Source organism: Phyllostomus hastatus, unplaced genomic scaffold (genome assembly GCF_019186645.2).
Source record: "Phyllostomus hastatus isolate PE091 unplaced genomic scaffold, TTU_PhHast_1.1 phas_contig_41, whole genome shotgun sequence".
NCBI classification, from domain to species: domain Eukaryota; kingdom Metazoa; phylum Chordata; class Mammalia; order Chiroptera; family Phyllostomidae; genus Phyllostomus; species Phyllostomus hastatus.
The window spans coordinates 8,596,017-8,608,265 of NW_025333876.1; the positions used below are offsets into that span (position 1 = coordinate 8,596,017).

Consider the following 12,249-nt stretch of genomic DNA (forward strand, 5'->3'; position numbering starts at 1 on the left):
ATCAATTCAAATGCATTTGTGGAATAAACATTTTACAAAATAGCACAATAATATGAGCTATTTTGTTAGGATTTTAATTGTTTAAAGTCAATAATTTCATCGCTACAAACATTCTCACCTCTTCAGTCCAGCAACAGACAGTAATTTGATATCCAAGGGACAATGAAAAAATCCTTGGCTTCGGGAAGACTCAAGTAATAGCAATAAATTTTAACAGCCAAGGACAACGTGGCTAAAAATCTGAGCAAAGAGTTTCAGGTCACTGCAAGGTGAGGATTAGTCACAAATAGTCTCTTCACACACAGGCCACTGAGCAAGGACATGCTTCATAAACACACACAAGCATCAAGAATTTTTCTTTCCACCAAGATGCTCTTTTTTTTCCTTGCTACAGAAACATAATCAAGATCTGAGACTTGAATTTCTAAAAGGGATACAATCTATGTGTGTTCCTAAATAAATGTAGTTTAAAAAAAAAAAACCACAATAAAACAAATGTATACGCTCAATGTTTTCCTACCAGAAAAAGAAACTCATTTGATATTAAACAGAAAACATTTCACAAAATTAAAATTATAAAGAAAATTAATGTTAAAATTATTAGTTTGCAAGAGTTAGTTTTACTTAGTAAGACAGTACAGATGACATACGCATTCAAATTTATCATTATTCTTCAACATTTTATTGTGCATACATACAGGCACCTTCATATAGTTAATCCACTTCATAAAACATCAGAAGTTATCGTTCTAACTACACCAAGAAGGACACATGCTCACAAATGTAAAGCAATTTGCCCAGGATTGATAATTGGCTCACAATGTACCACGTCTCTCCAAAGTTTATAATCTTTCTTTTCCACGCTGACTCCCAAAGCAGTTTTTCATATCCCTCAATTGTTCTATTTACACATTTTCCACTTTGGTTCAACAACTCAGTATCATGTGCTGGCACCACAATCACAGACTACTCAGGGCAACAAGGTGATTTGACCATGGTCTCAGAAGCTTCAGTCTGGGTAGCGGAAGGCTGAGATGACACTGAGGAGGACTCCTTCAGCCTTTGGGCAGCTCAACCTGAGGGGGTGCTCCCTGCCCCAGCCTGATTTCACCAATCTGGCCAACATAGCTACTGTGAGTCATGCAAGCTTTACACAAATCTCTTCCCGCTGCCTTTTTTAAGACGTAACAAATTATTGTTTAAAACCTTTTAAAATGTCATAAACAGGTCAGTTAAAAGAAACTGATTAATGAAAAGAAATGAAACCTATCAGGTCTGTCCTAACTACAGCACACCTCCTTGTAGAACAAGCATACTGCTCGGAAAGTGTGTCTATTTCTGTGTCAGACCTTGGCAGAAAAGCTGTTGCCAAGTTGTCTGTCTCCTGGTGAAAATAAATAAAAGCTAAACTCCGCAAACGAAGAATACTCTGTATCTTCCAGTAATTCTTCTATAAAATGTTTAGGAACATCCTTAACCCACAAACAGAAACCAAAAGGTAGCTGTATTTCTAAAAATCAGGTAAATGTGCTGTTTAATCTATCTGATTTAGAAAAAACACAAACCAAGAGGGGAACAAAGTACAACAAAACCATGTTAAAGAAAACCAGACTAACTCAGAATCTGTGAAAATCTGAACAGGGTCTGAATAAACTTTAAATATTAAAATTTCCCTGTATTTCCATGCTAAAACATAATTTTTCCCCGAGAAATTCAAATCTCACATATGATGCTGTTAAGTTTCAATTCCTCCTCCAATACCGACATTTTTTCCAACATACAAATATCTGCCGGACCAGTTGCTTCCCCCCCAAACCGCTAACACTCAACCAGATAAGCACAACCATTCCCCAGTTTCTTTGATCTCTGAGCTGCTAAGGGTTACAAATTCACACTGCCAGACTCACAACCAAGGGGCTCAGCTAAGATTAAGCATGAAATTCTAACAGATAGCTGTACTCTTTTAACCCCTAAGTCCTTGAAAAAGATCCACATTTTGATTCATAAAGAGAAAAACTAGTTTTATAATACATACTTTGTAGGAAAATAACCAATGATTTCTCATGATTAATGTGGTTATTCACAGTAACTATTACAAATGCAGCTGTGTTGTCAAGGAGTTTTTGTACATGTTTTCTAAATTAATATAAAAATTTGGAAAATATACATTTGAAAATTTTTACCAAAAACATCTTCAGTATGGTTATTGGCCTTAATTTTAATGTAAATTATATTTTACCAAGGAATACATACTACTAAACCATAGCAAAAAAAAAAAATTAAAGAGCACAGTCTAATCAAAAAAAGTATGTTTAAAATTATTTGAACCAAATAATATTTATGTAATTTCTGGGTAAGTCCAATAAGCACAGATAAGCACAACCAGATAAGCACAACCATTTTAAAAATTCTCAATTAATATATAAAGTTATACATAATCACGATCATACCACAAAGTTAACAGCACCATTTAAACTTAAAAGTTATCACTGTTAAAACAGGCCTTCAATATAATTCTTAATATAAACATTTCATTCCATTTCCTACATTAAGGTACTAAATTATCACAAAGTTAAAATCTTGAGACCAATAAATTTAATTTACCTAAGTGATTTTAATCCACAAAATTTTCAAAAGTCATGTTTCCAGACTGCCAAACAATTTGTACATATAAACAAACGTGCAATTTTAACAACAGCTACCACTGCCTGAGAATTGTCACTTGTCACGAGAAATGTCACAAAGGCACAGCACTTTCCTTGTGAACAACAGACGCCACATATTTCAGAATATCCACTTACCACTTCTTCCAGTGCAGCACTTCGCCCAAAAGAACAAGTGAGGTGTGTGAGGCAGTTCACGAAGGACGAGAAAAGTTCACTTGGAATGGCAGTTAAGACGTTTCGAGGGAACACAGTTATCAGGTTGCTGATAATGCTGGAGATCCCCACAGCTTCAGAATCTTCTATTTCAATTCTACAAACCAGGTAACAAGTGTTACTGGTGGTAAAAGGCAAGTTACAGTAACTCATTTCCTAACAGGCAAAAATTATCACCTATTCATTAATTATTAAAAGCATGTCCCTATATTAATTTCAAATTACTCATATAACTCAAAATATATAAAGGAGAAAATAAGCACTAGCTTCTTTCTTCTAAAGTAGCTGTTAGGCATAAATAAAAACCTAGAAGTTCCTTTTTTCAGTGACAAAGGGCAAGTATACCTACCCATTGATAGTACTCAGTAAACCCTCAATGAAGTGTGCTAGGTAGTCAACCTGTGCTCCTTCATCGGGGAAGACAGGTCCATGCAGAGAAGCTAACTGGGCGAGGCACTGCAGAGAATCTTGTGCCATATCCGAATCCTCTCTGATTTTTCGATGTACCTGTTAGAAAGAATTACTAATCCATAAAAATAAATTCTTCTTTTGTAAGGGTCACGTGTCTATCATGCCAAATGAGGTAAGAGAAAACTTCACAGTAGCTGGTTATTTCTAGAATATTAATTCCTGAATTAAACTAAATTTGAGAATGTTCCTCAGTCCACTTTACATTATAGGCCATGATTTTAAACATATTAATTAATTTTAACTGAAGGCTACCTACATTTTGAAAATTGAACTGTGTTCAGTATGCTATGACAAAGACAGAAACAGATGCCAGCCAGTGAGACGTACTGCTTCTTCTAAAAACAGCAACAACGACAGTCATCTGTATTATGCTAGCTATGCCTCGCTACAGCTCCTTGCTAAAGTTAGCAGGCAAGTTCAATTAGGAGTATACAGATGCTGCTTTAGTGGAAGTAAACAGTTGCACACAGAGAAAACTAATACACCGCTCAATCCCCAGACATCCATTCATTCAACTGATACAAAGCACTCTCTCAATAACTGAGATTGCCTAAAATTTGCTTCAATCTCATTTTATCCTACATCATTAATAAATGCTAAAATATTTTAAAATAAAAATGGTATTTAAATCTACTTTAAACTTCACCTAGGCTTTACTTCAGTGATGCAATACCGATGTGAAACACCTGGTACACAGTGTTCCTTATAAAGGAAGTACTCCCAAAATACTGCTCCCTAATTTTACATTGTTACTAATAATCTGATTTTAAAGATGCTTCCTTTCTGTGAGCTGACCTAATTAAAACAGCAAAGGAAAAAAGGAAAGAAATTGTGATAGTTATACAACATGTACTTGTGCAGGGGCCATGCTAATCTCTGTATCATTCCAATTTTAACATATGTGCTGTTGAAGCGAGCACTACTTGTGACCATTTCCTACCTTTCACAAGCATTTGAATCCTTTAGCCCTTCTTTTCCTACACAAATTTGTCTGCTTTCTCAATGTAACATAATTTTAAACATTTAATTCTCTATTTGTTCCAGGTTATGTTCACTTTAACTCTGTAAATCCTAATAATTACTTGTAGACAGACTGTTCCTGAAGCATTCACTGGTACAGTGCTGAGACACAATGAACAAACACTGAAAAAATCCTTATTCACCAGCTGATTCCATTAACCTTTAATCCCAGAACTTCAGGGGGACTAAGAAATTTAAAATACTAAAAAGTCACAAAATTAATTGATCTACTAACATGTTTAAAGTATGTTACCCTCTTCTGTCTACAACCACCACCCACAGATCAAATCTGGCCTCCAGCCCATTTTGTATGGCTGTGGTTTTTACATTTTTATGTGGCTGTGGGGGTGGGGGGAATCAAAGACTATTTCAAGACATGTAAAAACTATACAAATTCCACATTTTACAGCAGTTGATAAAGTCTTACTGGAACAATGCCTGCTTGTGGGGGGAGAAGGGAACTGTCTAAGCTTTTTCTGTATGACAATGACAGTGGCAGAGTACAGTTGCCCCCAACACCAGCACATCCTAATATTTTCAAGGGCCTTTTCAGAAGGAGTTTGCCAATCCCTGTCCAGAACAACATGAATAGTCTTCAAAATATAGTCTATACTTTAAGTTTTATATAGTAAGTTTAAAGTACAATACACAAATTCCTATATCCACATCTTCTAATTTATGAACTTTTTGAACACAATTCATTTGGAAGCTCCTTGTCTGAAAATTGTAACTAAATTTCTGTCACCATGCCCTTGCACCTAACAAACATTAAACATGATATCGATAGATACAGTGTATCAATGGATACAATGCATTCTGAGACAATAGTAGGTTTCTTCTCTGCCCAGAGAGCCAAATGTTGCTTGTTCTAGGTCTACAAGTGACAAATCACAAGAAAGAATACCTCTGATGAAAGAACATTTATTGTGCAATAACATACTGTCCTCAGAGCCTACCTATGCTACTCTCTGAAATATGAACCACATAAAACACACAATGAACCAATAATTCTTATATAATATAGTAGATTTATGCCCTTCTTCCAATGTCAGTATTAAACTGGGGGGGGGGGGCGGGGGATGGAGACAACTATACCTGAACAATTAAAAAAAAACTAAATTCATCACACAAATAGGGAAGAAGCAGAGAGATAAGGAAAAGCCAAGTCTAGTAGAACACCTAGAGAGGTGAATGGTGAGTCAGGATAAGGATGAAGACAAGGAGCAGAGAAAGCCAGTGAATGAGGTGATGACTTCTATGGAACACACTGACCCTGAGATGTCTGGAGGCCTTCCAAACCCAAACCTCCAGTAAGCACTGGGATTATAAGGCCCTGGACTCCGGAGCAGCCTGTGCTGAATATAGACCTAGGAGTCATCAGTGTAGAAGTGGTGCCTGAGGTCCTATGTGAGGAAGGGGCAGCCCAAGGAAAGTGTATGCAGTGAGCAAAGTTGAGAACTGACATAGGAACACTACTATTTATGCGAGGAGCAGAGAAAGAAGAAATCCTAAATGAGACCAGAAAGAATCTGACAAAAGAGATAGGAAGAATTAATAAGACGGTTTTTCTAATAGCTTACAGAGGAGAGAAAAATGGAGAAATCTGTGAACTTCGGAAGGGCAAATAACTACTTTAGGTTTAATACATTCCTAAAATCAGATAATCAATGTACTTCATCTTGATTCCATGCAACAGTATATTTATGTTTATCTACTCAATACAGAAATAGCAATATCTCATGGAAAACTGCTTTTAATTAGGTAATAAATTCATATAACTGAAAATCAACTTAACAAAAACTGAAATTTAAAAAAGATTAGTGGCTGTCATTTTTCTAACATAAAATTTAAATTGTTTATAAACTACTTAAATGAAAGTAAGAGGCCACAAACACAAAGTTGTTAAAATAACAAAGTGAAAAAGGGTTAACTTTGAAATTCAAAACTTATTTAAACGTGGTCTTTCACAGCTGACAGGAGCAGCTGTCTGGTTTGTGGAGACAGCTGTTCAGATTTGGGGCTGCCATTTCCAGGGCTGCCGGCAAGTTTTCCACCTTTGCACAAACTGCTGGAATGAGCAACACAAACAACTGAACTTGGATCCCTATCAAAACACTTTCTGCCAGATGAGGCAGACAACAGAATTTTTCAATTTAGCTATAATGACCTCTTTGATATTGACAGTGTTTTTATTCATTATTTCCGACTCAAAGAAAAAAGTAGAAGTAATGCTTACTCTGAACCTTTCCTCAGAAAACACCTTAATGTTTACATCCATGAAACACAGTTCTAACATTAGTAAATACTATTTTTAAAATCTGAAAAGGTAAGAAATTATAATTACTGTTTAGAATTAAGCAATATAGTCTTTTTTTAATTGATCTTTATTTGGACCTTTGCCCTAATCATTACATCATTACATCTAACTTATATGCTCACACTGTAACAGCACTCAGCCTCCAACACACACACACACACACACACACACACACACACACACACACACCTTTCCCCAGCTTCCGACTATTATATTGGAGTTGTGGGCAAACGTGGAACAGAATGCTTACTTCTTTACATTTAGCAAATAAGAAACAGCACTAGTTAAAGTTATAGTTCAAATAAAGTACATGCAATAACCCTAACTTCACCCATGTCTGATAATTCATACCTAAAAAGTACACTAATCTAGAACAGCAGTTCTCAAAATGTGGTCCAGGGATCCCTAAGGGTTCCTAGGACCCTGCCTGATTGTCTCGAAGAGCAAAACATTTTCCTACAATACTAAGACAGTATCTGTCTCTTCCATCCTTACTGTCACACATGTATACAAGTAGAGCTTCCCCAAGGCTATACATGGTATATAATACTACAACCAACTGAACACAGAGGCTGATGAGATCAGTTGCCTTATATTAAACCTGACATTAAAGAGATTTGCAAAAATGTACAATGCCACTCTTCTCACTAATTTTTTTGTTTTCGAAAAAAATAGCTATTTGTTAAAATGTTATGTCACGGTTTGGTATCATTATTTTTAAATGAGTTAATGATTTTGTGAAGTTCTTAGTTTGAATTTTTAATATGGCAAATGTTAATAGTTGTAACCCACGTAAACAAAAGCTCTTTAGAGTCCTCAATAATGTTTGAGAGTGTAAGGGGTCCTGAGACCAAAATGTTGGAGAACTTCACTAGGATATTAAGCCCTTCATAATTCTAGACACTTTCATAAATTAGCAAAAACATTTCTATGTAATTTCTGAGTGAGCAGATACATTAATTAGAAGGATTTACAGGACAAAAGCAATGTCTGCACTTTTACTTAAGAATAAGTACAGAAGCATGCACTCCTTTGGTGGCCCTTCCTGATGCCTTTGGTACTGAGAGGAAAGGTACAACTTACTGTAAAGAAAAGCTCCATGACTCTGCTATCCAGAAGGGTCTCCCGCCAGGACTCTGTTGGCTTTAACAAAACATTTTGTGAGGATTCAAACATGGCTATATAATGTCTGCCCAGTTATCTGGTGTCAAGGTCAACAACAATAACATTCTTACTTTGTCTAAAGTATAAATACACCCTAAATATAACAGGAGCCATCCAGAAAGAATGTAATGGAAACAGTTTAAGCCTCTTCACATATGCTACATAATTCATGCATGAAGCTTAGGAATAAAAGGCATTAAGTGCTGAAAAAAAGAATGCTATAGGAATGTAAGGTAACTGTCATTATGATATGGCACACTGTAGGAATACAGAAACTTTGATGATCAGAGATTTTAATGGTGGTGACAGAAGGATGAACATTCATGCAAAACAGATGCCAAAATATACACCAAACAAGAGAAATCAATTTCTGCATGTTTATCCTGTCATTCCCCGCCAATATCTTGTATTAGCTGAAACCACAAATACAAATATGAGTATGAGTCTCACACAGTCTACCTGGAAAAATAGCATTTCCTCAAAAGAAATGTATTCAAGAACAAACATACATCACATGGAAGAAGAAAAACCTCCCATAAGAGTAACCAAATATCAATTCCATACAAAGAAATGTTTAGTTCACATAAAAATCTATCGATGCTCATTTAAAAACCTAGCAGACTAAAAGTCAACTTCTATGGTGTTCAGGAGTTCCACATCAAACATACTTCCAGCATGTGCCATGACAAAGTAATTAACCCCTTGAGCTAAAGCCAACCCTCAAATATGCTTCTAAAAGAACACTGTCTTTAGCATACATGTAACTATAATATATTTCTAAGAGTTTACGAGCACAATTCACTCAATGACAGTGACACGGTAACCAAAGTCTTTCAGAACTGGGAAAGCTTGAGGGCCTAAGACAGTAAGTCTGCCCATCCCACAGCTCACTGAACGCTCAGCTGACGTACATCCACTAGGCTACACCCTATCAATTCATGAGAAACTGAAACAGGTTATTCAAAACCGCATCTTGCAAAACATAAATATTAAAACCCAAATCATTAACAGAAAAACAATAAAGGCAGTGATAATGCTTTGGAAACCATTTTTTAAATTTTACTACTTAAACCCCTTTTTAAATCTCTGATGTTATTCTGTGTCTGAAGAACGGGGGTGGGGAGCTGCTAGTTGTTTCAAAAGACAATCTGCTGGCTGGACTCTGAAAAATCACTCCACTCAACGGATAAATAAAAATGAGACTCAAACCAGGTCCATCTCAGTTCCAATTTCCTTCCTTCACCTGCCCCCTTGTGGAGGTAGAGGGAAAGTCCAAAGCCAAAAGAAAAACGGTAGGAACTCAATAAAGCAAGCCTGAATTTAAAAAGAGAAAAGAAATCAGCCCATGAATACTATTTTTTTTTCAGCGTGCTAATAGTTTCTAAGATGATCTCATGTTTTCACTAGATACCTAAGGTTGCTAACAATGTGACCTTCACTCACAATATAACACCCTGATTTAATACTAGGTCTGCCCTGGCTGGCACAGCTCAGTGGATTGAGCGCGGGCTGTGAACCAAAGCATTACAGGTTCAATTCCCAGTCAGGGAACATTCCTGGGTTGCAGGCCAGGTTCCCAGTGGGGGCCACATGAGAAGCAACCACACACTGATGTTACTGTCCCTCTCTTTCTCCCTCCCTTCTCCTCTCTAATAAATAAATAAATAAATAAATAAATAAATAAAATCTTTAAAAAAAAAAAAAAAAACATACTAGGTCTATATGTGGTTTTATTTTCCAGCTCCAAACCTGGAACGGGTTTTTTCTGGCATGAAGTTTGCCTTCCAATCAAGAAAGCTCATTTTTAAGGCACCTCATTCACAAAGAGTCATTCTTCGAAGAACCACCACCCATCCCTGTCACTCAGCCCAGTACTACCACCACCGATACCACATTCTCATAATAAAAATGCACATATTCTACTTTGTATAAGTTGCAACCATATAACTTAATTACATATAATATCTCTCTACTAAAAAAAATATGTAATTATCCCCATAAGCATTTTCATAAAAACAAACATAAAAACAACAAAAAAAACAAGAGAATAATAAATGTAACGAAAATTTTAAGAACAGTGCTATTCCAACAAGAAATGTATGTTTTATCCCCAGCTGGTGTGGCTAGAGCATGGTCCTATAAACTGAAAGGTGGTAGGCTCAACTCCCAGTCAGAACACATACCTAGTTTGCAATTTTGGTCCCCAGTTGGGGCTCATGCCAGAGGCAATCCATCAATGTTGATCTCTCACATCGATGTTTCTCTCCCCCTCTCTCCCTCCCTTCTCCCCTCTCAAAAGAACAAAAAACAAACAAACAAAAGCCAGTATGTTTTAGTTAGCAGACTGTGTCAGGAAACTGTTGAAGTTGCTGCCTCTGAACAGCAGGCCAAGAGGACTCTTCTGTGCTACCTGAAAAGAGTACTATGAATGTTCACATATTACTTTTCAATTTTTTAAACTAATTAGAAGTATATTACAATATGAATAGAATACTCAAATATATTTAAAATAATGTAAATAATTAGGATAATTCAAATTTTAATGTAGTATTATCAATTATTTCTTATGTGTATATGACCTCAAAATTCCATTCCTCCAGGTGATTCTCAATGTACAATATTAAAATAAAACAAAAAGCCCTGGCCAAGTGGCTCAATTGGTTCGGGCATCATCTAGTAAACCAAAAGGCTGAGGGTTCAATCCCTGGTCGGGGCACATATGGGAGGTAACCAATCAATGTTTCTCTCTCTCTCTCTCTCTCTCACACACATCAATAAACATATCCTTGGATGAGGGTTAAAAAACAAATAAAAATTTTTTAAAGTACCATGAAAATTCAGAAACCTAGGACTTTTTCTTTTGGTCAAGTGATCTTTAATTGAAACATTTTCCTGTGTAGTTCTTAACTAACCAGGCACTCCACTGCTCCACTGTTGATGGCATCCATGATGTCATGAAGGTGGCAGCCATCGACATGGCAGCCCACAGACTGGGTCGTCTGCAGGATCTCTTAAATGGTCCCAGAGAGTTCTCTAGCTAAGTATCAGTGCCATATCTGTCAGACAATTTTGACAATATCATCAAAAGTGATATTCCCATTGTGCTTAATGTTTTTTTGCTTCTTTCTGTCTTGTGGTGGTTCTCTGAGGGCTTTGATGATCACAGAAGAGACAGAAGGCACTACCTTAAACTGACCTGCCTGTTCTGAATGGTCAGTTTCACTGTAATCCTAGGCCCTTCCAATTACCGGTTGCTTTGGCGATGTCATCACAACCTTTTCTGGGGACAAACCCAGGGGGCTGATCTTGGGCGCCAGAGTAGACATGACAGCGACTTCCCACCAGCGCACCTCAGATATAAGACTTTGACCTCCTTGGGGGTCAAACCTTAGAGGCAGCTGGTATGGGATGAACCCCAATTCAGGAAGACTGGACAAAGTTGCACCTATGCCTCCTTTAAGCTGAAAGCCAAAAGCTAGGACTTCTATTCTTAACACAATATTTTCAAAAATGATATAAAGTTTGAATAAAGCAATAGTTTCTTTTAAAAACAACAGTTTTAAATAAAATAATAGTTTCTTTTTGAAAGCTTTCAAAAGTTGAAGTTTATAGTTCTACCTTCACATGTCATAATATCTGGACATTATATGGCTTCATCTTTTTTATCCAAATATGTCACCAACGAAAGAAAAGTCTAACAATAAAGTGATTGTTTAGTAATTAATCATTTATTATACCTATTATGTGCCTGTCATATTTTAGGATACTTGCAAGTTACAACATATTGACACAAGTTAAATAGTGATCATTTAAAAAATTTAGAGAGTTCTGGGCAAGATGGAGGAGTAGGCAGAAACGTTTTGCTTCCTTGCACAACCAAAATAAGGATAACAACCAACTTAAAAACAAAGAACACCCCAAACTGCCAGAAAATCATTTGCATGGAAATCCAACACCAAGGAGTTAAAAAAATATTCATCCAGACAGGCAGAGTGGAGCAGCCAGGGGGGAAGGACCTGTGGTGAGGTGAAGGTTGGAAGACCAGGCAGGCAAAGTGGTAGACCACGAGGGTGATCCCACATTGGTACACAGATAAGCTGGGAGGAACAACGGGGGAGCAAGACACTGTGAAACCCAGGATTTCAGTGTGGAGAAACTAAACACTCAAAACCCCTGGCTGTAAAAAATCTGTGGGGGTTGTAGCAGTGGAAGAAACTCCCAGCCTCACAGGAGAGTTAGTTGGAGAGACCCACAGGGTCCTAAAACATACACAAACCCACCCACCTGGGAATCAGCATCTGAAAGGGCACAATCTACTTGTGGGAAGCCAGGCAAGTGATGAGAAGTGAGGTAAGAGTAGAGCAAGTGGCACTGTTCCCTCACTGACCTTTCTCCCAC

The 12,249-nt window shown here is 36.9% G+C and overlaps 1 protein-coding gene and 1 non-coding gene across 5 annotated transcripts in view; both read right to left on the reverse strand.

The window, feature by feature from the left end:
* XPO4 (exportin 4) overlaps positions 1-12,249 on the reverse strand; it is a 117,405-nt gene that overhangs the window by 53,260 nt on the left and 51,896 nt on the right. For all 4 annotated transcript variants that reach the window (XM_045844761.1, XM_045844760.1, XM_045844762.1 and 1 more), the window contains 3 exons: positions 7,771-7,883; positions 3,229-3,386; positions 2,802-2,976 (listed from right to left, as the gene is read on the reverse strand). In XM_045844761.1, the coding sequence (XP_045700717.1) occupies positions 2,802-2,976; positions 3,229-3,386; positions 7,771-7,883 (446 nt within the window). The remainder of the gene's footprint in view (positions 1-2,801; positions 2,977-3,228; positions 3,387-7,770; positions 7,884-12,249) is intronic.
* Positions 4,167-4,270, reverse strand: LOC123822799. The gene has a single exon (XR_006786422.1). It is a non-coding gene; the product is annotated as a U6 spliceosomal RNA (small nuclear RNA).